The sequence below is a fragment of the Typopeltis vanoorti genome, chromosome 19, assembly GCF_054136105.1.
Source record: "Typopeltis vanoorti isolate ZY-2024b chromosome 19, IOZ_Tvanoo_1.0, whole genome shotgun sequence".
Taxonomy (NCBI): Eukaryota; Metazoa; Arthropoda; class Arachnida; order Uropygi; family Thelyphonidae; genus Typopeltis; species Typopeltis vanoorti.
Genome location: NC_143567.1, coordinates 46224669 through 46251724, shown reverse-complemented (window position 1 = coordinate 46251724; position 27056 = coordinate 46224669). Strand labels below are relative to the sequence as shown.

The 27056-nt window shown below is 35.5% G+C and overlaps 1 protein-coding gene across 1 annotated transcript in view; it reads right to left on the bottom strand.

Annotated features, from left to right (window-relative positions):
* Positions 1–27056, bottom strand: part of Chmp1 (charged multivesicular body protein 1) — a 110905-nt gene that overhangs the window by 45075 nt on the left and 38774 nt on the right. Inside the window, exon 4 of the mRNA XM_090409076.1 lies at positions 3025–3240. Coding sequence (XP_090265202.1) covers positions 3025–3240 — 216 coding nt within the window. The remainder of the gene's footprint in view (positions 1–3024; positions 3241–27056) is intronic.

Here is a 27056-nt window from a genome sequence, read left to right as displayed (position 1 = left end):
AAACTTTGTTTGCTCACACTTGGATAAAGGATTAAACTAAATTTATTATGAAATAGTCTCATTTTAAATCAGTCCTATTAGCCAATGAAAAAATTTCATTGGTAACTGCACTTCAATTGAAAGCAGTTAAATTCTTCCTTAATTTCATTTTTATTCCAATCTACAAGCCCAACAGACAAGTAACAAGGCCTTATCAAGAATGTTAATCAGTTCATCTAACTGAAGAGCATAAATCTTGGACATTTAAGTTGATGATGAATTATCTTTGCTTATCATAATTACACATTTCAGAATGCTTCAATTGGAAAGAGGGATTGTTTCTATTTCCTTAGTAAATTTATTTCCTAACATTGTATGGAAACTGATCCAACATGCAAGACAATCAAGTTTTTCCCATAGAAACCATTCAGCAAAAGATACAAACCAAAATAGAAGCTTTATTATAGCACTAAATACAATAAGCATAGACAAATCTAATGTATGGTAATGGATATTTAGGTAAGAGTGGTAATTGTCATCAGAACATATAGCTGAACAGGAAGATGGTGTGATTGTTTTGCAAATATCTCCCTACATGTGTAGGTTTTCAATAAACAGAAAAAGAGAATGAATCATCAAGAAGGCAAGTGACTAGTCTATCTAGGAAGGAGAGATAGTCATTACCTTCCTGTTCCAATGCAAAGTGGATTTTAGGATGTTAGCTGTTTAAATGCACTTACAACGTATCTAATTTGTTGAGACTATGTGGCCAAATAGCAAACACATCATCAACATAGCCTAGCCTTGGTTTGAGAATGACTGTATTCATAGTTAGGTTTTCCAAGTGTTCTATGTAGAAATTGGCTAAAGGATGTTTGTATATCTTCCCTTCCCTACTGTTATACCAAATTGTTTTGTGTACTGTGACAAACTGTTCTTGTGCTGTGAAGATGCAGGATATAATACCAGTGAAATATCAGCTAATAAGCTGATAAATATTGATTATTTTCTTATCATTCTATGTTGTAATCGATACCATTAAAATAAACTAACATGCAATAGTTTAGTTGCACTACTGCTAAAAGACAATGGCTCTAAGCATGTGAAAGAAAGTTTTCATTGTGAACAATTATTTTCTCATATAGTGAATGCTGATGTGGTGACACTGCAATCTTGAAATTAAAAAAAACTTATTTGTTACCTCTACATTTGTCAGTCCTCACACAGCTGATGCTCATTTGTGGGGGCACATGGAAGGAATATATATGTCATCATCACATACTTTATAACATTGTTCAGCTGTAAGATATCTGATATGTTTTAGTCAATACTACACAAGTTTCCAACCAAGAACTCTGATAAGTTCAGTCACTGATATATATTATTATTGTTATTGCATGTGCACCTCCATGGAATGTTAAGACATCGTGGGAGACCCAAACTATCAACACAATATCTATCATACTACCTCTCCTTGAAACCATTAAGATAAAGCACTCGCAACTGACTGTACAACCCATTCCATTCGTTCACCACTCTGCAAGTAAAAAATCTAGTCCTCACACCTCTACTAACCACACTCTTATTCACTGAGAAAGTGCTAAAATATTTCCTCTGTATTAATCCTATCAAATCCTTTAAGTAACTTAAATGTATCTATCCTCCCCCTTTTCACCTATTAACAACTTTTGCAACCCACAAACCCTGAATCTATCCTCATAGGGAGCATTCCATAGACCACTCACCATCTTGGTCACTTGCCTATGAATCCTCTCCACCACTTTCTCAACCTCCCCAGGAAACCCAGGTGACCAGACCTGAGCACAGTAATCCAGATGTGGTCATATCAAAGCTTTATAAAGAAGAATGTTAACTTCCTTTCTCTGCTTATTAATGTGTTCTTCAATAAGCAAGTAATCCTGTGAGTTACCCTGGCAATATACTCTCTAAACTTCAACTCTCTATCTACTTATCATCATCACTGGTTTTAATGAGCATTCAAGTGCCTATTAAAACCTTCCAAGTATCCTCAGATTTCATAACCATAATTCAAGGATGAGGTGGTACATGTATATAAGTAGCCTTTTGTCTATAAATTGCATGTGTTCTACTAGCTGGTTTACTTGGTTGCAGGATGCATATAACTCATGCTTATGCTATAAAGCATACTATAAGCTTTTTCATAAGGCACAGCAAAATTCATCAGTATCATCATGTAACATTCCCTTTATTCAACTCAGCTGTCACTATTATAAAAAAAAGTTAGTAAATATTATAAAAAAAAGTTAGTAAATTTCTAAGGCATGACCGACCCTCCGCAAAGCCATACTCCTCTAATCACTAAGTATTATATTCTTATCCACCCATTCCTGAAATCTTTTTGACCAACTTTTCAGTACTTTTACCACCACTACCACTACTGAGATATTGACTGGTCTATAATTTGCTATAACAGACGTAGATCCTCCTTTATGCAAAGGAATTATTTTGCCCTTACTCCCTTACCTCCAGAGCTAAGAGTTAAATTAAATGGCCTAGTAATAGTTTCAGACTTGAAATAAGGCAGTGGTGCTATCGAAACCTAGGGGTTTAGTGGAATTAAAACTATGGAATGCTATGCCTTTTTGTCAGCAATACTCAAATATCACAGTTGCCAGAGTAACATTTGTGGAAACATGGGATGTTGGGTTTGGCTGAGAGAGGATATACATCACTAGCCCATTAGTGGCCTGACATTCTAAATATGTATTTGTGCAACAAGTTCTTATACAATTCACATATATTTCATGCATTAAAAGCAATACTATCCTAACATATACACTTTATTTCATTATATACATTTTTATCTGAGCTGCACATACTCTCATAAAGAGAGTACAACCAAGTGCTTTTGATTCCAAAATAAAATTAAAAAAATCACATATTGTAAACATTTTCAAAAGGAACAATTATGTGGATGCTAATTTTATTCTGATCAAGCATTGTATATTATTTAAATAGCAGCTTCATAAGTGTTAAGAAAATAAACAGATATTACAAACCTACCTTTTCTAAGTTCATACTTTTCATTGCTGCATCCATTGATTTAACTACCCCAGCCATTGACTGAGTTACTTTTTTTGTAGTCACAGCGGTCTGAACTCTACTAGCAACAGCATCCACCCTAGAACTCATACGGAGATAATTTAAGGACTGATTCTTCTGTCTAATGGCATTTTCTGCATGAATTCTTGCTCCTTCCATATTATTTTTTTGAATAGCCTATTAAATAAAAAAAAAACAGTGAAATACACTGTAAATACAAAAAATACATTTTAAAAGTGCTCCACTTACCTAAATAAAAACAGAAACAAAACATTATTGTAACTACTGGATCTCAATGAAAAGTTTAATTTTGTAGTCCTCTAATTGCTACAGTGTTATTCGTACTACACACTTATAATTCATCCAGTGTTCTCACTACACTCATCAGCAACTTCAAGAAATGGTTTCCTTACGCTGTCTCCCACCCCTGCAACAACACTGAAAGATCTAAGCATCCATTTTATGTGTCTCTTCATTCCACAAATGGTTGTAAATCTATAATACATCAAAATGGTGAGAGGGCTAAGGAATTTATCATTTTTTATTATTTATTTTGGTATTTTTAAAATTTAATCCTCATCAAATTCCTGATTTACCCTCAGGAATATCTTCCTATCAAAGATTTTCCTCACAAATTAATTTATCTGTAAAGACTCCAATATTATCAGATCTTATATTTCTGTCTTTTAATAGACTCCTTACTGTATCAATCCACCTATATCTTGGTCACCCTTGGTTTTTTTTTCCTGCCACCTGGCAAAGATCTGTTTTGCTAACCCTCCCTCTCTCATTCTGTTTAAGTGATCATACCATCTGAGATTAGCTCTGCTAATCTATTCTGAATGCCAACCATGGCAAGTTCCTTCCTAACATCCTCATTTTTAATATGATACTGGCATTGATGCCATCTGTTCAATCCCCTAATTTTTCTCCAAGCTCTCATAACTGTAGTCCCCAGTCTTTGATTAAAAGTTTTATTTCTAAACCAACTCTCAGATCCATAATTTAAAATTGGTTTGAACAAAATGTCTTGTATACAGATAATTTAGTGTTTTGGCTAATTTCATTCTGATTCCATATAAATTTATTCAGTTACCTTCATATCATACCAGCCTTGCTAATTCTGTTGTCTATTTCCATATTTAATTTGCCATCCTTATTAAAAATTGTGCCTAAATAGTTTAAATGTTTTACTTGTATAGGTTCTCCATTCAGAATGAAGTTGAAAGTTCTCAACATTTCTGCCAATTTTTATTCTCTGTCTTTTTATTGCTGATTTTCATACCAAATTTATTACAGCAGTTATTAAGTGTAGTCAGGGAATACCACAGACTTGTATTGGATTCATTTATAACATCTGCATAAAGTAAAGAGCAGAGATTAATATCTCCTATTTTGATATCAGGTTTAATACCACTTTACTTCATAAACCAAATTATATATGTTGAATAATAGCATAGATAACGAGCGTAAAAAGATAACATGAAGCCATCTTTCCGTACCTTCTTCAATTCCAACTGCTGACTTACGACTCACATCCAGACTATGTATTGTTTGATATAATGTCATATTTACACCATATAACTGAAGTGTCTTAAACTGCTTTTCTCTTGGTATTTTGTCATGTGCCTTTTCCAGATCTACAAAACTTAAATACGGATCCTAGTTGTATCCCATGATTAATGAACTGTTTGTCTTAAAGTAAAAATCTAATCCTGGTGACCAACATTTGGCATGAACCTAGCTCATTCTTTTTGAAGCTACACTTCTACAACTTTTTTTTTTTAGCCTTTTCTTGAGTATACTTGAATAAATCTTACCAGGAACACTCAGTAGGGAAATTCCTCTGTAATTCTCATATTACAGAGGAATATGAGAATTACATTGAAAATGTCAACTGTGTTGTGAATGGAGAACCTGTGGAACAAGTAAAACATTTCAGCTATTTAGGCACGATTTTTTTATTTCTGTTTTATCATTGTTTTATTTCTTTCTTTTTTTTTTTTTTTTTTAAATAGATGGGCACTATGAGAGCTGTACTCCAATCATCTGGAATTTGATCACATGACCAGGCCTTCTGAATTAGGTAGTGCAGCCAATGTAAAACATTTAATACCTTCATATCTGAGCATTTCTGGTCAAATATCATTTACTCCAGCTGCTTTTTCTGCTGTTCAGGTTTTTGATGGTTTTTTCTACTTCAAGTATGATTCCTGATTGTAATTTCGTTGAGTGTTTTCTACCAGTGTGCTGGCACTGTTTGTTTCATTTTGCAATCTTTCAAAATAATTGCTTCAGACATCTAGAATATTTTTATTTTCAGTTTTCACATCACCTTTGTCATATCTAAGGTTTTTGATGGTTTTTTCTACTTCAAGTATGATTCCTGATTGTAATTTTGTTGAGTGTTTTCTACCAGTGTGCTGGCACTGTTTGTTTCATTTTGCAATCTTTCAAAATAATTGCTTCAGACATCTAGAATATTTTTATTTTCAGTTTTCACATCACCTTTGTCATATCTAATTGCTTTCCCAGTACTCTTTCCTCCATTTCTATGCTTTTTCAATAACCTCCAGAATATTTTGTCACCTTTCTGATTTTTATTTTCTATGTTCTTACCAGTCTTCCGGGGTGCTTAAGGGTCAAAGCTGTATAACTGAGAGGAGACCTCCACATAGCCTTTAAAGGAATGCAGAGAACCGACCAGGGCTTCTGACCTAATGTCCAATCCTCACCTTCTCGTGGTGCACCCTATTGGGCATCTACTTCGATACTGAACGGACGAGGATGGGCTGGCAATTTGGGATTTAGCCGACCAAATTGTATTCTTATTGGTTAAACCAAAATATAGAATGGTCTTTTTTGTTTCTAAACTATTTATTATTATTATTTTTATATTCCATTCTTCCTTCAAAATTATCTCACACAACATTTAGAAATCCTTCTTTCTATATGTGATCATGTGAAGGAAAAAAGGCATGCAATGAATAAAAGCAAACATACCTTGAATAAAACAACTGCTATTCCATACTTCACATACTTCAGTCTCACCATTTTAACTTGGCTCTTCCAGTGACAGGGGAGAACGATAGACCATCTCTAGAAGTTGCATGTAGGTGCTGGAGAGGATAACAAGTAGATTTTTTTTTATATGGAGAGTGATATGTTGTGAATGAGTTTAATGTTCATTTTGGCAGGCGTTACTTTCTGAATACAATCTCCCACAAACTCATAGTGTCTATTGACAGCATCGAGGTGTTATAACAACAACAACAAATATATACATATATAGATTGTCTTTCTCTCTCTCTCTCTCTTTTTAACCACCCTTTGGCAAGAATATAGAAAATAAATATCAAGAAGGTGGCAAAATATTCTGGAGGTTGTTGAAGAAGCTTAGGAATGGAGGAAAGAGTGCTATAAAAAGGAGTTAGAGATGATAAAGGTTTCATGAAAACAGAAGAAAAAGATATCCTTGAAGTATGGAGTAATTACTTTGAAAAACTGCTAAATGAAACAAGCAGTGATGACAGCACGGTGGTAAAAAACACTGACCAGGCATGCAGTCAGGAATACATATCCATACTTGAAGTAGAAAAAGCCATCAAAGGCTTAAAATGTGGAAAGGCAGCAGGAGTAGATGATACTATTCGACCAGAAATGCTCAAGTATGGAGGTATAAAAGTCTTACAGTTCCTACACTGCATAGTTCAGAAGGCCTGGACAGAGGGACGAATTCCAAATGATTGGAGTAGAGCTCTCATAGTACCCATATATAAAAAGGGAAATAAAACTGAATGTGAGAATTATAGAGATATTTCCCTACTAAGTGTTCCTGGCAAGATCTATGCAAGTATACTTGAGAAATGATCGAGAAGGATTGTGTGAAGAAAATTCTTGGTGAAGAACAAGCTGGATTCAGGCCAAATAGAGGCTGTCAGGATCAGATCTTCACTTTATGACAAATAGTCGAGAAAGCATGGGAATATAACAAAGATCTGTATTTAAGTTTTGTCGATTTGGAAAAGGCATATCACAAGGTGCCAAGAGAGATGCTATTCAATATGCTACAGTTATATGGTGTCAATGGGATATTATATCAAGCAATACTTAGTCTTTATTTGAGTTGTAAGTCAGCAGTTAGAATTGAAGGAAGTACAGGAAGATGGTTTAATGTTAAATCTGGTGTGAGACAAGGATGTACATTATCCCCCTCTGTTATTCATTATCTATATGGATCACATTATGAAGGAAAGTGGTATTAAACATGATATCAAAATTGGAGATGTTAATGTCAGCTCTTTTCTTTATGCAGAAGATGTTATACTTCTAAATAAATCCGCTACAAGTCTGCAAGATTCTCTGACTAAACTGAATAACTGTTTAATAGATATGATAAGAAGGTCAGGAATAAAAAGACAAAGACCATGAAAATAGGCAGAATCATTGAAAATGTCAGTTGTGTTGTGAATGGAGAATCTGTGGAACAAGCAAAGCATTTCAGCTACTTAGGCACGATTTTTAGTGAAAACTGTAAATTCAATATAGAAATAGACAACAGAATCAGCAAAGCTAGAATGGTCGGAAGTCAATTGAATAAATTCATATGGAATAAGAGAGAAATTAGTCAGAACACTAAATTAGCTGTATACAAGACAGTGTTCAAACCAGTTTTAACTTATGGATCTGAGAGCTGGGTGGTCAGAAGTATAACTTTCTCAGGACTCGCATATCTGCGGTCTCTAGTCTTTGGTCAAGTAAAACACTTGACCCAAGACTAGAGACTGCAGATATGAGAGTCCTGAAAAAGATTAGAGGTGTGAACAGATGGCATCAATGGCAATATCATATTAAAAATGAGGATATTAAGAAAGAACTTGACATTGTCAGCATCCAGGAATGCATTAGCAGAGCAAATCTCAGGTGGTATGGTCACTTAAATAGAATGGGAGAGGAAAGATTAGCAAAACAAGTGTTCTCTGCTAGGATGGCAGGAAAACAACCCAGAGGAAGACCAAGATATAGGTGGATTGATACGGTACAAAGTGCCTTAGACGACAGAAATATAAGATCTGATAATGTTGGAGTCTTGACAAGTAACGGACTGATTTGGAGGAAAATTGTAGATAGGAAGTTAGTAATGATGTAATTTTTTCATGTAGTACTATCACATCCTGTACACCCCCTTGAAAGTACATGGCAGGAATTTGATGATTCTTCACAGACTTTGCAAACTCTTCTTGAACAGCTTTCAGTTGCAGCCTTTGAGGGGGAAAAAAAAAAGCATGATGAAGACAAACAAATGGAATGAAATGGACAAGGATGTGGGGTAGGTTTGAAGCTGAATTATTAATGGACCTTGACTGCAGCAATTTTACAGATCCAGAGAAAAGCAGAAAAATAAAAAGCCAGGTAATCAGCAATGCCACTGAAAATCCACACACACACACACACACACACACACACACATATATATATATATATAGAAATTGAATATCCATGGGAAGGAAGAGGTGATTGGTGAAAGGATGTTTATTAATCTGACTGCTGTTTTTCGAATAGCATGAAGTATTTTTAAGATGCAAATATGAGAACAATATTCTAAAGAGTTGTGCATGTGAGAAGTAGAATCTCTTAAAACAGGAAAGGACAAACCCTCCCTTTCTGCAGGCCTGAAGAGGCTATGGATGTGACGTATTTGTACTAGCAAATGGTTTACATGCAAGTCAGCCTAAGGGGAAAAAAAAAAAAAAACATGACCTTGTCTGGAGATTTGGATACCATTCAAGATGTTGAAGTGGAGTAAGATGTTCTTGTGAGAAATAAGAGAGGACAGTGTTTTGGCAGTACTGAAGTTAACTAGGTTGTTGTCACTCCACAGCAGGAAGATCTTTTTTTAAGGTTTTGATTATGGAAGATCTCAAAGTTTGGAATGCTTGTATTTACCATAATGAGCAAAACTATGAATAGGATTTGAAGTCAGTGAGAGAAAGTCATTATGCATAATAGGAAGAGCATGGATGAAAGTATGGGGCACCAAGTACTCTGTCATTTGCAGAATAGGCAGGTTTGGAGATTCAGTGGAACAACTAAGGCCAAATGTTAAAAATAAAAAAAAATATTGAGTGCAGCAAATATCACGAACTGTGTTGCATGTGTCCTACAGATAAGTTTTGTGATATTAGTAATTATTACTTTTACTTTTGTGATATTAGTAATTATTTTTGGTTATGTCTTACTTATTTTACACTGTCATGTTGAGTGTGTGTGTGGGTTTGTGAAATTTAATACAAAATATCATTCAGAAAGTGCTTTTATTCACGGCACCAACGTGTACAAGGAAAATGGCAGCCAAGGCTTCTCTGCTCACTAAGTCTAGCATGAGAAATTTTGTATGATGTACTGTATATTCTACACATTCATCGGCAAGAGTGAACAGGTTATGATATGAAAGTGAGAATGGGGAGAGTTTGTTCTAAATGTTTCATGTCCGAGTGAAAGAAATGCAAGTTGGATAGAGAGCAGGAAAATGAAGTGATGAATATTAATGATGCAAGGAAAGATAGCAAAGGAGTTCTGACAAATGTGGAAATAGTGAATGATAGTGCACAGTACAAGAACATGAAAGAAGTGGCTGAAAGTACCGTGAGCAATGAAGTGACAGTAAGGAGTGAAACAGAATGCTTAAGTGGCATCCCTCACAGGATAAAATGCGACTAGAGCAACTGGAGAAATGTTATATTGTATGGAGATTCAATGAAAAGAGGCATAATTAATGAGAAAGTGACAAAAACATGTTTCCCAGGTGTCAGTTTGCAGAAGGGAGGGAAGTGAAAGCAATGATTGTTATGGAGGAATAAATTATTTGAAAGGAGAGAAATATGCAATGAGAGAATATATGAAAGCATTGCTGAAAGAAACGAAAATGAAGAGTAAGAAAGTCAAGATTGCGAAACAGGAAAAAGTTGAGAAGGGCTATGACTGCTAATGAGAAGTTCGTGCAGAAGGAATGATGTGCAATTTATAGATGTATGGAGTGAATTTGATGGACAAAGAGACATAGCCTAACAGACTACGAGTAAATGTCTTTGGAGTTAAATGTTTCATGTTTTCCAGACTTTCACTAAAGTGTTATTTAGTGAGAGTCTGGAAGTGAAAAGCCAGTGAAAATAGATATTTGGAGGGGAGGGGGTGCAATCAATCATGTGCCTAGCCAACCCTTGGATAAATGAATGCATATACAGAAATGATTTTGCAATTCTGAATGCAATTTAACAGGTTTCTTATTTGAATGGATTGGTAATGACGTACACAAAGGGTAACTATGAATACAAGAGAATGTTGAAAGGCATGTACATGAATGTCAGAAGTATCAGGAATGAGGGAGAGGAGTTTTTGGCATTAGTCAGCTCAACATGGCCAAACAGGTATCAGCAAGACATGGTTGACAAAAAACGATATAGTTACAGGGATAAAATGTCAAGGGTATTGTATTTTCAGGGAGGATAGAGGGAATAGGACAGGAGGTGGGGTATTGCTGATGACAGCTGAAAAACTACAACCAACAAAATTAAAAGTCAGATGAATTTAGGTATGGAAGATATGTTCCTCTGAGGCTGTCTAGTGTGAGATAGAGGCCAATAGGACAAAACACATTGTTGATTGCTTATAGACCAGGGGTCTACAGAAGATGTGCCATGCATGCAGATTAGCACAATGAATGCAAGCCAAGCAATTATTATGGGAGACTTCAACTATCCCCATAGTTGAAGGGAGGGAAGAGGGCATGGCAAGATGGAAATGGAATTTATACAGCTGCTAAGGGATAATTACTGACTGCATGGGAAGTTGCCAAACATATGGAATTCTCAGTCATGAAAGGGTTTATGTTATTATAAATCTGGTAATTAAGACAGACTTATGAGGTATCTTGGAGCAGTGCCATGGCTTGAAAAGCTAGAAGGAAAGAATGTCAGTAGTGCATTTTGGAGGTGGTCAGCAATTGTCTTGGAGAAGCAGTATCAGACTGCTTCTGATAGCGAATGAGTAGAGATATAAAGCAGGCACTGTAAAAAAAAACTATAAAGGGCATATAAAGAAAAAGATGATCAGCATATGCATGAGTACTACAAAGTGCAAGCAAGAAGGGTGATTAGTATGGTAAGAAAGGCAAAATCAGATTATGAGAGAAAATTCGCTCTAAAACAGTTTTATTATGTAGTAAGAGGAAAAGGTTGCCCATATGTAGGATGACTTTAAACCACATATGGGCAAACCCCAGCCCACGGGCCCGATCCGGTCCTCTACTTCTTTTGATCTGGCCCTAATCTATTTCAGTGAAGTTTGTCTGATTCATGGTGGGAGAAAACATGGTGTGTTCTACTAACTCACATTAAGCTGACGTCATGACTTGTTTTCTCCAACCAAGGTCTCTTTCTTTGACTAGCGGCGTGTGTGAACATGTTACGTGTCAGTTCAGTATTTGCGTGGGGTTGTGCTTTGTTCAGTGCCTGTGGTGTAGAAGACAGTTTTGTTTGATAGTTCTGAATATTGCTAATAAATTTGGGACAATGTCGGGGGTTATTGCAAAAAAAAAAAAGAAAAGTAGATGCAGAGAATCGTCAATTTCAAGACAACTCGACGGAGGATTATTATTTTATTCTGGATAAAGGTTTGCCTGTATGTTTGCTGTGCAACGAATCCGTATCCGTCAACAAAGAATACAACTTGAAGAGACGCTTTACTTCGAGACATGCAGATCACCCAAAAATTGATGGACAACTATGAAAAGATGACATACAGAAGTTGAAGAACTTGGATACCCAGCAGCAAATGTTCAACAAGCAAAGAAAGCAGTACCACAGCATTGCCAAAGCCAGCTTTGTGATAAGCAAAAAAATCACTAAGCATTCTAAGTCATTTGGTGAAGGAGAATTTATCAAAGAATGTCTGCTGGATGTTGCAAGTATAATATGGCCTGAAAAGAAAAAAGACTTCGAGAATATTCATTTGTCGAGACGTACTGTTGTCCAACGGATAGAAATTATGGCTGATGATATCAAAAAAAGTTTAAAAGAGAAGATTGCTAGATTGGAAGCATTTTCAATTGCTTTGGATGACAGCACCGATGCCTCTGATACAGCACAACTAGCAATATTTATTCGAGGAGTTGATGCAGATTTCAACAACAATGCTTTCATGGATTTTTATAAATTTTATTTGGTGGAAGAAAAATATACAAATTTACGTGCCTTCTCAAGAAAAATCATGTCTTTTCGGCAGCACATATATGTGTGAACAGTTTTTTTGCAGATGAAATACAATAAATCAAAAATTCGGACAAGAATAACAGACGAAAATGTTGAAAATTCTATGCGATTATCCTTAAGTAATATTAACGTCAATATCGATAGTCTCGTAGTTCAAGTACAAGGCCAATCTTCACATTAAATTGTTATGTCGTTCATTATATTATAAAATTTATGTAGAGCTTTATACCAAAGCATTATATTATAAATAAATGAAATATGAAGTAGCAACTTGTTTTAATTCATTTAATATTAATTTATCTCTCGGAAGACCCTGTAACCTCTAGAGAGCGCATCCCCTCGGGTGGCGGATAGGGGAGCCCACCAGATATGGCAGGGTGGTCCTTATTCAATATGTTGAATAAGGACTCGTGAACCAACAGGGCCATAGGGGGCAATCATCTTGGTAGCAAGGGAAGTGGCTTTCCCATGGTCCCTAGCTGGGTCTATTCTCTCTCTTCCCTCTTCTTTGAGGTAGGCCCCCTTGCTCTTTAATCTTTCCTATATGGCATTCCTTGCCCAACTCTTGTAACTCACGATCCTAATGCTATCAGAGTAATCAAGGGCTATGGGTCATTCTATTTCTATCTCTACTCTATCTCAATGTCTTCTCTTTAAAATTCTCTCCTACCACTTAAGGCAAGATTGAAGGCCTCAAGATGGCAGCCCCATCACCAAGATAGACTGCAGATGGCCAGTAACCCTCTGTCAAAATTTTAACCCGCTAAAAAGACTCATGAAGATAGTCAATGGACAGACTTTTTTGGTAACGAACCGGCTTGGAATAAGGATTCGAGAAGAAAATTATCAAAAAAAAAAAAAAAAAGCAGAAATACACCTATTGGAATATAGCCACCTGGAATGTGAGAAGTATCCACCACAAAATCATAGAACTAGACCAAGCACTAGAAGAAAGAAATGTAAAAATAGCAGTAATTACAGAATCTAAAAAAAAGCAGAGAGGAACAGACAAACATGAAAATTATATCTATATATACAGTGGGGTAAAAGCAGAAGAGAGAGCTAAATCTAGTATAATGATCTTTCTACATAAATCTCTTAAAAACAATATAATCCATTACAACTTTTGGAGTGATAGAATAATAGAAATGAGAATTAAAATAGACAGAGGCTATATGACAGTAATTGGAACTTATGCACCTGAAGAAGGAAAAGAGGAGGACTCAGAAAACTTCTACACCCAACTACAGAACATATTAAATAAGACCAATCCTAAGGATCACATTTTGGTAATAGGAGATCTCAATGCAAGAATTGGCAATAAACCATATAAACCAAACATAGGACCTATCGGAGAACTTAACTGTAATAGAAATGGAAATAGATTAAGAGATTTTACTATAAGCAATAACCTTAAAATAATGAACACCTTCTTCAAACATAAAGACATCCACAGATACACCTGGGAAGCAAGAGACACAAGAAGCATTATTGATTACATAATCAGCAATATCAAAATCTCAGAAATGATAATAGATACAAGAGTATACAGAGGATCCGAAATAGAATCAGATCATTACCTATTAATTGGAAAAATAAAATGGGAACCAAGATGGAAAACAACAAAAAAGCACAAGGAAAATAGAAATTTTGAATCTTTCAAAGTTAGACTTTTGGACGACAGTAGTATTAAAGACTTGTACCAAAAAAGAATAAAGAACTGGATGACAAATATAAAACAAAATCAGAACATAGAAGAAGAATGGTCAAACCTAAAAACCATAATGACAAAAGATGCAAAAGAAAGTTTAGAAACAAAAAAAAAGTGGAAAAGAAAAAGAGGCCTTAGGGACTGGGATGATGAAATTAAATGCATTTTTGAAAATTATGGAGACAACTACCATGTTGAATAAAAACTTCAGTTTAATAACTAAAATCTACATTCCACGTTTCGACCTTTATGTCAAGGTCATCTTCTGGAACATACAACTATACACAGGAAACAAGCTATACTACAATCAAACTGGTTTATTAAAGACACTGACCAACCGCTACAACAATTGTTGGCCTGACCTCTGGTGAGAAAATAAATAAATAAATAAAAATAAAATAAAATAAACAATAAAAAAAAATAAATAAAAAATTTTCAAAAAATTATACATCAACGCTAGAGTCCTATTATTAGTGTTGTCTACTATATACATATATTCACATCATTCCAGCCAGTTGGTATGGAATAGTTTCTAATATTAGCTAAGGATTGGCTAGAGTCCTAACTTATACTGTATCTTTCATATTAGGTAGGCTGAATGTGTGCCATCCAGATCCTTGGAATTTTCATGCCATCTTTGTTGTTCATATTTGGGTGGTTTATCAGGATTTCGCAGGATTCCTTAAATTTCCTTTCGTGAAATTCGTAACCACCCAAATATCAACAACAAAGATGGCATGAAAATTCCAAGGATCTGGATGGCACACATTCAGCCTACCTAATATGAAAGATACAGCATAAGTCAGACTCTAGCCAATCCTTAGCTAATATTAGAAACTATTCCATACCAACTGGCTGGAATGATGTGAATATATGTATATAGTAGACAACGCTAATAATAGGACTCTAGTGTTGATGTATAATTTTTTGAAAATTTTTTATTTTTATTTTAATTTTTTTTTTATTTTTCTCACCAGAGGTCTGGCCAACAATTGTTGTAGCGGTTGGTCAATGTCTTTAACAAACCAGTTTGATTGTAGTATAGCTTGTTTCCTGTGTATAGTTGTATGCTCCAGAAGATGACCTTGACATAAAGGTCGAAACGTCGAATGTAGATTTTAGTTATATTAAACTAAAGTTTTTATTCAAACACGGTAGTTGTCTCCATAATTTTCAAAAATGCATTCGGATACCTGTGTAAGCCTAAAAGAAAGGATGAAATTAAATGCATTATTGAAGAAAAGAAAAAAGCATATAAAAACTGGCTCAACCTAAAAACAATAGAATAAAAAATCGAATACAACAGAAAAAAAGCAATAGCAAAAGCAGCATGCACGAGAATAAACAGATGGAACAATTTTGTAACAAAATTAGAGAGAGACTGTACACTCAAAAGACCTAATACAATATAAACTTGGAACTTATCAAATATGCAGGACTTGAATTCTCACAGGTTACTTGACTTTTATAATATGAGCTGGAAAGAAGGAAAATGCCCACAAGATTGGACCAAAGCAATAGTTATTCCCACCTATGAAAAAGGACACAAATCTGATTGTAACAATTATCGTGGAATCAGCTTACTTAGTACCTGTTATAAAGTATACGCAAAAATCTTAGCATATAAACTTAAACATATAGTAGACTCAAAATTAATAGAGGAACAAAATGGATTCAGAAAAAGCAGGGCTTGCATAGACTCTGCATTTACGTTAAAATTATTAATTGAAAAAACACAGAGAAATGAACATAGAAACACACATAGGTTTTATAGATTATGCCAAAGCATTTGATAAAATTATCAGAGAAAAACTATAGGAAATCCTAGAAGAATATGAAATACCAAACCAACTCTTTAGAGCCTTATATAATATATATCAAGATAATAAAATATCTGTGAAGTACAATAATTCAACATCAAGCTGGAATCAACCAATAAATCGAGGAGTAGGTCAGGGTTGCCTTCTCTCTCACCAGTTTTATTTAATATATATATAGATAAAATCATAAAAGAATGGAAGATAACTAATGAAGGAGGATTCAAGATAAACTGTAACACCAGATTAGCTACTCTTCTTTTTGGTGATGACAAAATAATCCTTGGAAATAATGAAGATGAACTACAAAAATTATTATGCAGTCAAAATAATCTGATAAAAACAAAGCAAAATAGTAATAAACAACAAAATAATAGAGCAATTAAATACATTCAAATATTTAGGTTGCACAATGTCATATGAATATGAAGGTTGATATAGAACCAAAGATATCAAACTTTTTAAAAGTAACAGGCATTATAAATAAAATTTTTAAACCAAATTATGTACAAAAACACACACAAATAAGTATCTACAATACAGTTGCAGAGATATGGACAATAAAAAAAGCAGATGAAAGAAGAATTGAATCATCTGAAATGAAATTTCTGCGCAGAACTGAAGGAGTAACAATAATGGACAAAAAAAAAAAGAAAAGCAACGAAATCAGAGAAAAACTTGGAATTACCACCTCCCTAAATGAAACAGTGATTTGCTATAGAGAAAAATGGAAAGAACACATACTAAGAATGAATAGAAGCAGAATACCTAAACAAATTCTAAATTACCACCCAAAAGGTACTCGATGCAGAGGAAGACCCTTAAAAAGATGGAACTGAGTCCGGAACAGGCCACTTGGCCTATAAGCCTGGAAAAGAAGAAGAATATTAATTTATTTTATTTAATAATTTGGTCCGGCCCTTAACTCAGAGAGAGAATGATCATTTGGCCCCCGAACTAGGAAAAGTTGCCCATGCCTGCTTTAAACAATGCTCATGGTAGGAAGGTGACAGATGCAAAAGAAATAGTTGAGTTGTTCCAAAGGTGTATCATTCAGGTGAATGATATTTCAAAGGTGTATCATTCAGGTGAATGATACACCTTTGAAATTTTGCAGTTGCTGATGTAACAGAGACACATCAAAATTGACATAAATGTAGATGTTCAGCATATCGAAAAACATGAATGTGAACACAGCAGAGGGACTGAATGACATATCAGCCCATGTACTATGTGAATATGCAAGAGAATTGGCGTTGCCTCTGATGAAGTTGTTCAAATCTAAGTCTCAGCTCTGGCAGGGTTCCAAGGGAGTGGAAAGAGGGGAAGATAGTACCACTGCATAAAGGTGGCTCCAAAACAGAGGTAGCAAACTACAGATCAATTAATATATTAGGAGTGGTTGTTAAAGTATTGGAAAAGTTGGTTAAAGGTAAAATCCAACAGTGGTTGAATAAAGATGCGATACTCTTTGGTGGACAACATGGCTTTGTAGGGATAGGTCCTGTCTTAGTAATTTAGTCACATTTTATAATAAAGTGACAGCAGAATTGGATAAAGGAAATGGTTATACCATGATACTGCTGGACTTTGCAAAGTCCAGCAGTGAACACCACATGGCAAACTATTTACAAAACGTTGAGCAAATGGGAATGGATATGAAGTTAGTAGTATGGTTATTACAGGGGTGACTAAGACAGAAAAACACCAGTAGTATACATGGTGTATATGATGGAGTGGAATCTACATCAACAAACCACTGATTTGAGAGTGGCTATATTCACTGTTTGGTTTTGTAAGTGTTCTGTGTAGAAACTGGCTAAAGGGAGAGAAATGTGGGGGGGGGGGCACAGCTATCCCATCTGGGTGTTTGTATATCTTCCCTTTCCATATAAAATAACTAGCATGCGCTGCAAATTTGAATCATTCAGATATGTGGGGAAATGCAACTTGAAATCCAAGGTCTCAATTAATAGTACATTGGTAAATAGTGAAGTAAGATCGAAACTAATCATTATGTCTGAACTTTAAAATATGGCATTTTAATATACTTTATTTTAGGTAAGCAGAATTTTTAACAAAAGAGGAAGAATTACCTATGAGGGGGGGGCTAGTAATTTAGCTAAGTGTTTAGCAAGGTTGTATGTAGGACTGTTTATACTACTGACAATTGGGCATAGACAGGGGTATTTCTTGTTTATGCTTTTTAGGTGCTCCATATATATTCTGGGTATCTTTACATGAAAAGACTTGAGTTTGTTAATAGTTGAATAATAAATATCAGGTTTTAACTTGTATATGTTTTATTTATACTAGATGTATTTCCTCTACATGTATTGCCATCATATGGGTAACAGCATCATTGGGAAGTCGCTTAACATACATAAAAATTGACAAAAAAATTAAATGTTTTCCAACAGCAGTTAATATCTATAAGTTGAAAAGACCGGAATGATAGTTTAATCATGAGTATCATTAGGCATGTTACGTTCAGTCTCTACATTGCTGTGTAAATTCTGCGATTGCTGACATTGGAGAAGTCTTTATTAATGTTACATGTTAATGAATGACTGCTAGATATCATGAAGGATCATTCCTTCATTTCTATTTAGTGTGCTTTTTGAGCGAATGACCTCAGAGGACTCCTTGAACAACCTGTCCGAATAATTTTTTACTAAGCAAGGCATGGAAGATGCTTGCCAGTTTCTTCATATTCTGCTAGATTCATAATCACAGTTGTATTACCTTTGTCTGCTGTAGTCATTATAATATTGTTATTACTGCTGTATTGCTCTTTTAAAGCTTTTTTTTTTTTTTTTTTTTTAGCATATCGCTTCTAGAAGGGTTGGATTCAATTAAGATGTTGGCTACATCCAAGCAGTTATAACTGGAGGTAGGTCATATATTTAACATTCAATAGATGCCATTATTTTAATTTTTGGAACTTTCCTCAGCATAACAGCAAAGTTACATCCTCTACTTTATACTTTATACATTAATAGCTTTGTCCATTAGGGCTACAGGTGATGAATTTATAATAATGTGATCTTGTAATTGTGCTCATTCCATAGTATTACAAAGTTGGAGGATTCAAATTTTTTCTGATGCTGGCTTTGACTTTTTTGAATACTTTATCTGCTGCTGCATTGGAGATGCAGAAAAGGTTATTTTACATGGAAAGGGAAAATATACAAACACCTAGATGAGACAGCCATGGGGTGTCCACTTTCTCTCCCTATAGCCAATTTCTACACAGAACACTCACAAAAAAAAAAAAAGAAATGAATACAGTCACTCTCAAATCAGTGGTTTGGCTAAGCTGTGTTGATGTGTTTGCTATTTGGCCACGTGGTCTAGACAAATTAGATACATTTTTTAGTGCATTTAAATTTAAACGGTAATGACTGTCCTTCCTAGATAGACTAGTCACATGCCTTCCTGATGGTTCATTCTCTTTTTCTGTTTATAGAAAACCTACACATGTAGAGATATATTTACAAAACAATTACACCATTATCTTGCTCAGCAATACTAACTCGCAGAGCCAGAGTTACCTATTCTGATGACAATACTCTTACCACTGAACTCACTTATTTGTGTCACACTTTTTTTTTTATAGCCACTGGCTCAAATCTCTAAAGAATAGACAAAATACTAAATGCTCCCTGAAAATCTTTTTCATTGCCTAATATGCAAGACTAGAGTAAAATAGCTCATCAAATTCCTGACATGTACCATCAAGGGGTGTACAGGATATGATAGTACTACATGAAAAATTTACATCATTACTAACTGCCTATCTACAATTTTCCTCCAAATCAGTCCGTTACTTGTCCAGACTCCAGCATTAACAGATCTTATATTTCTATCGTCTAAGGCATTTTGTACCGTATAAATGCACCTATATCTTGGTCTTCCTCTGGGACTTTTTCCTGCCAACCTGGCAGAGAACACTTGTTTTGCTAATCTTACCTCTTCCATTCTGTTTAAGTGAACATACCACCTGAGATTCCATCTGAGAAAGATCATAGGCATTCCTGGATGCTGACAATGTCAAGTTCTTCCCTAATATCCTCGTTTTTAATATGATATTGCCATTGATGCCATCTGTTCATGCCTATAATCTTTCTCAGGACTCTCATATCTGCGGTCTCTAGTTTTTGGTCAAGTGTTTTACTTCTGACCCAGCTCTCAGATCCATAAGTTAAAACGGTTTGAACACTGTCTTATAATTTAGTGTTCTGACTAATTTCTCTCTTATTCCATATGAATTTATTCAATTGACTGCCTACCATACCAGCTTTGTTGATTCTGTTGTCTATTTCCATTTAATTGACCATCTTCAGTAAAAATCGTGCCTAAGTAGCTGAAATGTTTTACTTGTTCGATAGGTCCCCCATTCACAACACAGTTGACATTTTCAACAATTCTACCTATTTTCATTGTCTTTGCCTTTTTAATGCTGATCTTCATACCATATCTATTACAACATTTATTCAATTTAGTCAGGGAATCTTGCAAACTTGTAGCGGATTTATTTAGAAGTATAACATCGTCCGCATAAAGCAAAGAGCTGACATTAACATCTCCAATTTTGATATCATGTTTAATACCACTTTCCTTCATAATGTGATCCATATAGATAATGAATAACTGAGAGGATAATGTACATCCTTGTCTCACACCAGATTTAACATTAAACCATCTTCCTGTACTTCCTTCAATTCTAACTGCTGACTTATAACTCAAATAAAGACTAAGTATTGCTGATATAATTCCCCATTGACACCATATAACTGTAGCATACTGAATAGCTTCTCTCTTGCCACCTTGTCATATACATATTCCAGATCGACAAAACTTAAATACAGATCTTTGTTATATTCCCATTCTTTCTCAACTATTTGTCATAAAGTGAAGATCTGATCCCGACAGCCTCTATTTGGCTTGAATCCATCTTGTTCTTCACTAAGCTTTTCTTCCACAATTCTTCTCAACCGTTTCTCAAGTATATTTGCATAGATCTTGCTAGGAACACTCAGTAGGGAAATATCTCTGTAATTCTCACATTCAGTTTTATTTCTCTTTTTATATATGGGTACTATGAGAGCTCTACTCCAATCATCGGGAATTCGTCCCTCTGTCCAGGCATTCTGAACTATGCAGTGCAGCCATTGTACGACTTTTATAACACCATACTTCAGTATTTCTGGTCGAATATCATCTGCTCCTGCTGCCTTTCCACATTTCAAGCCTTTGATAGCTTTTTCTACTTCAAGTATGGATATGTATTCCTGACTGTATGCCTGTTGAGTGTTTTTTTACCACTATGGTATCATTGCTTGTTTAATTTAGCAATTTTTTGAAGTAATTACTACATACTTCAAGGATATCTTTTTCTCCTGTTTTCATGTCACCTTTATCATCTCTAATTCCTTTTACAGCACTCTTTCCTCCATTTCTAAGCTTCTTCAACAACCTCCAGAATATCTTACCACCTTCTTGATATTTATTTTCTATGTTCTTGCCAAAGTCCTCCCTTGACGTTTGCTTAGCTAGTTTTACACAGTGTTAGGCTTTCTTACATTTGTCTCTGTATTCTCTAAGAGCAATAGCTGACTTATTTGACAGGAACTTTTGATATGATTTCTTCTTTTCCTTCACCTCCTCTTTACCTTCCTGTGTCCACAATGGAGTTCTGATTTTTCTATCCTTGCAGACAACCTCACCACATGCCTCTCTGCCTGAATCAATCAGGTTTTCTTCAAGGCCTACAACTGAATCTCCAAGGTTTGGTTCCTGTTCTTCTCAAACTCTTTCATTTTTTCTTCGATAATCTTTGTATATTTTAGTCTACAGTTCACATCTGAGAGCTGCTCAACTTTTATTCGCTTTAAAACTTTCTTAAATGTTATTCTTTTCAACATGAAATTCAATTTTATCCTGCTCAAGACTAAATAGTGATCGCTTCCAATTTCAAATCCTCTGTACACTCTGGTGTCCTGCACCAGGGAGAAAACATCACTATCAACAATAACATAGTCAATGAGACTTTTCTTATTCCTAGCCTCTTCTCTACATGTGAATTTATTCACATTTTTATGTTGGAACACAGTGTTAGTAATAACCAGTCCATGTCCTCAGCAGAAATCCAACAGATAAATGCCATTATTATTAGCTTTGCTCTTTTCTAAAAAATTTTCCCAAAATATTTTTGTATGTCTCACAATCATTTCCTACTCTGCTATTTAGATCCTCAACAAGGACCAACTTTTCATTTTTCATTGTGTCAGTTGCTTTTTCTAAAGCCTGAAAAAATTCCTCCACTTCTACCTTAGTAGAACCTTCTGTGGGATCATAGGCACAAATAAGCCTCATTGTCCAGTTCCCCATTCTCATCTTTGCCCACATTACTCTACTTGAGACTGACTGCCATTCAAGAAGATTAGCCTCGTATTTTGTGTTGAATACTATGGCTACTCCTTTTCCTTGATTGTCATTGCTTGAATATAACATTTTGTATTTATTGCTCAGAAAGATCTCACCAGTTTTGGTCTTTTTTGTTTCAGTCACCCCTATTATGTCGATCTGGTGCTTATCTAATTCTTCAACTAGCTCCATTTCTTTGCCATTCAGTCTTCTTATGTTGATAGTGCCAATCTTTAACTCTGGTGATGCTGAGTTGGGGTGCAACTACTGGAACATAGTTGACCAAAAGTCAACTATGTTCCAGTAGTTGACTTTTTGCTGTCCTCCCTGGTTCCCTGTCAAATACAACAGGGGGTCTTGTTTAACCAGGCGATGCCCCAGCCAGCATGAAATTTGGTCATGTTGTACTGTCATTTTCTATATTGGTTTAAGCCAATAAGAATACAATTTGGTCCGCTAAATGCCAAATTGCTAGTACCACCTCACCTTCTCGTGGTGCACCCAACAGGATGCACCATGAGGATTGGACATTAGGTCAGAAGCCCTGGTCAGTTCTCAGCATTCCTTTAAAGGCTATGTGGACCACGTTTAAATCATATATCAAATTGGCAACTCTCATCCATTCATCTAGAGACAAATCATCTCTTCTTTATCATCACATCTAGGAGTGTATGAAGTGTTTTGTACTTGTGGCATGGCTTACTATGGACAGATAGGAAGAAATGTTGACAATTGCCTTGGATAACATAAAAAATACATTTAGCCAGTGCTTTTTATCTGGCGGTACGCAATGGTAAGCAGTACTGGCACCTTTTTTCTTCAGTTTTTAAAAATTTGCAATTTATTGACAGCAAAATGTATTATAAATATTCCGGTAGATGGTACAGTGTTCAAAAATTTATTTTTCAGTTTTAATTACTCATAAGTTGTTACCCTGATTTCCTGTTTCATAGGTTGGTACGCAAGCAGAAACAGGAAGTTGTGTTCACTTCCGATTGCTTCCAATATCAGTTTATCAGTTCTATATTCATTCTGCAACAGGCAGGGTATTCACGTGAGTTTTGAATTAATCTAATTAAATCAGTATAATCATTGTTCAAAATGAGTAAAATAAGTAGTTACTTTATGCCAATGAGTAAAAAAAAGGAAAGCTGAAGAAGCAGAAATTGTTGAATCTACTTGTGATCCTGTAAAACAGAAAACTAGCACCGAAAATATACTTGGTGAAGAGGATCGCGAAACCAAGACTGAAGATTCACATGGTCAAAAGGAAGCAGATTCTGATAATAATTGGCCCTGTTATGCCCCTTCGTTCATTGTTTATTATTCAATTCTATATACCTTTTCTCTTATTTAATTCTAACCTTTTCTTATCTAAATTTAAGACTCTAACCTTAACACAAGCTTTGGTGTTAGTTATAGAAGTTGTTTATACAATCTGGCCAATCCCTAGATTGATCACGTGCATTAACTACTTAGAACAAAGGGTTCACCTCAGACTAGAGACAAATCCTTTATTACTGTCTGGAGATATTTTCCCAACTAGATACTGGCAAATTTATTTTTTCGCTGTGCCAGCCAATATCATTAGGTTAGAAGGTATCCTTAACCAAGGAAAACTCTCAGATAAACATACAGCGATGATCAATCTACCATTAATACTTAGCATTTAATTATCTATATCAGCTTTGTCGATTGTCGCTTGCAGTCGTGGTTATTGACATACTATTCTATCCCGCTCTGGTTCTAGATTAAATAAGTGGTGCATTGATTTCAATCTCAGGCTAAATTTCAGGTAAAATACAAAGCACATTTATTTAGATCATAAGATTACAAGTTCACATACATACACTCACTAAATTAATATCATTCTAAATTATAGAGCAATTTAGGACAACTAAATCTTAACTGGACTGGATTCTATCATGAGCTCTCTCTAAGGTTAAACATTCCCTCTATACAATATATTGACAAAATTTTGCATCCATACAATTATTCTACTTAAATTCATTAATCACCTCACATAACATTTTTGACACAATGCATCTATTTAACATTTTCTAAAGAAACGTTCATTGGAGTTATGCAGTTGTATCTGCAATAATCACTTAAGAGTTCTATGCTAAATGTCCTTGCACACTATCTTACATTTCTTCTCTTCAAAAGAGAAACTAAAATCTGTACATGACCAATTTCTGAATGTTCAATAGGTCCGTTACTTATTTCTTAATTCAGCTTGCACTGCTCGGTCCTTCTTCCTCTAATGTCACTAGAACGTCTCAGTCTGGCTTTGACCCAGTGGTCACTCATGGCAGTCCTTCGATCTGGCTATCTCAAAAGGCTGTCGTTGTGCCCGCTCTTGACTCACTCCACTGCCATTTGTCGCTGTCCGCATTGTCGACTCAACTGATGTACTCAGTTATTCCTCTCCGAAAATGCACCAAGCCAGGACTCTGGAATGACGGTTGTCAACATCAAACTATTGAAGACAGTCCGGAATCCATTAATGGTGAGAGAGAGAGAGAGAGGCCCGACATCCACGAAGAACGAAAAAAAAAGCCCTCTCGAAGGGGAGTAGACTCCTTTTGTATTGCACCTTCGGCACCCTCTTTACTGCCACATTTTTTCTCGCTGGGTACCGATCCTTTTTCTTTTTGCACGCGGGACGGTCCCTTATACCGCGTCTCCTTGTGCACACGGGACGATCCTCTCCTCCGCGTCTTCCGAGAAATACAAGCGCGCGCTGTTCTCCATGCAAGTGCCTGCCTAAGGCCAAACGTTCACCCGAAAGTTTCGTCAGTGGACTTTGAACTTTTGGTTTTACCTCATGACAAACATTTCATATAGAATACCACTTAATCGTTACAGTTTGCAAAACAGATCATATTACTTAGATTAAACAAATTCCATATTAAGGTATCCAATTTATAGCACTTTTTACAGTCTGCTTCTTTACTTAAGCACAAGCATCTTCTTGTTGATTTAATACACTTGTTAAATCCTGAATGAAAATTTTCTATAATGAAAACTCTTCATTCAAGATCTAACAGCCTGAATGTTGGACACTTTTACAGAAAAATGACTTCTGCGAGAGAAACGAGTGGCTGTATGTTAAGAATAAAATCTTGGGCTGTAAAGTGTGTCATGGTGTCAGAAGTCTTGCCATCTATAAACACATGGGAACAAAAATTTCAGCGGAGTGGGCAAATGGTAAAATCGGTTCATTTTGGCGAATCTCTCAAACAACAATTAATGTTATTAAGAAAAAAGACTTACGATCATAAGGAGAGTGTAGCACACAAAGCGTGCCAACGAGGGTATATCAGAGGATATGTTAAAAGTGTGGAAGTTGCTGTAATAACATCTTCATGGTGAGTACAGGCACCTTTTTTTCCAGGAAAAAAACACTGCATTTAGCAATATTGTTATGGCAAGTCTGGACTAACAGACCATGCCTTGGATACTCCTTCAAACAGGATCAAATAGAAGAAAACAGAAGTGCTACACAAGTCATAAGCCAGAGAGATTGTTTTTGGAATCAGCAGCAGCTTTAAAACATTACCCAAACCTCATCAAGTAGGGCTGTATCAATTTACCAAAAATTCCAGAGACAGTCTAAGATGACCGTCTCCAAACAGTCATTTTAGACCAAATTAATTATTTTTTTCTCTCACTCTCTCTTCTTCCCACCAGGTGGCACCAGTTAGGAATTTAGTTCCTTGTGTTCTGTTACAATTTTTTTTGTTTTTTACTTATCCCACTGTTAACTAAATCGTTGCTGTTTGTGTACTTTGTAGCTGTTTTCAGCAGACTAAAATAGTGACTGTGATCAAGGAATATACAACTATCAAACAGCATGCTGTTGTGCATTTCTTGTGGGCAAAAGGCTTCTCGCAAAGGACACTGATAAAGCTATGTATCCTTTTTATGGTGAGGAATGTGTCACATGCAGCAGTTCACAACTATGTCCAATCTAATTACCTTGCTGAGACTGTGAGAGAAGCTGCTATTAGGTAGAAAGATGATCCAATATAATAAGTGGACAGGTCATTCTCATGGTCTAACCTACAGCATAATGCATAATCATTAAATTTTTGGACAGTGTGCACATGGTGGGTACCCAGAGAACACAGCCTTTGGCACAAAAAGAACTAAATGGGTTTGGCCTTGCAACATCTCTTCTGGTATGCAGATGACAGAGAAGGCATGTTAAACAAGATTGTCACAGGGAATGAATAGTGGGTTCAGCTCTACCAACCCAAATTAAAGAAGGCTCCAATGCAAAGGAAACATCCCATTTCACTGGTAAGCAAGAAGTTCAAGATTAAACCATCAGCAGGAAAACTTATGTTTACAGTCTTTTGGGATTCCTAGGGAATATTGCTGGCCCATTTTCAGAGGCATGGTGAAATGTGAATGCCAAGACACTGAAATTTCATTGACAACATTTACTGACAGGGAGTTTGCTCCTGTATTATAATGCAAGATCTCATATAGCTACAGGAACCCTGAAGAGAATTCAACAATTTCAGTGAGAATTTCTTCTACATCCATTTTATAGCCCCAATCTCATCCCAAAGCAACTTTCACCTATTTAACACACAGAAATAGCACCTTAGTGACAAATGTTTTGATGATAATCAGGAGGATGAAAATAAGGTAGAGTTAGCTGTTGCCTCAGCCAACTCTACCTCATTTTCATAGAATTCTTTTGTTTTAAAAGAATTTTAATGCTGCTAGTTTGAAGGACTGATAAACTCATGGGAC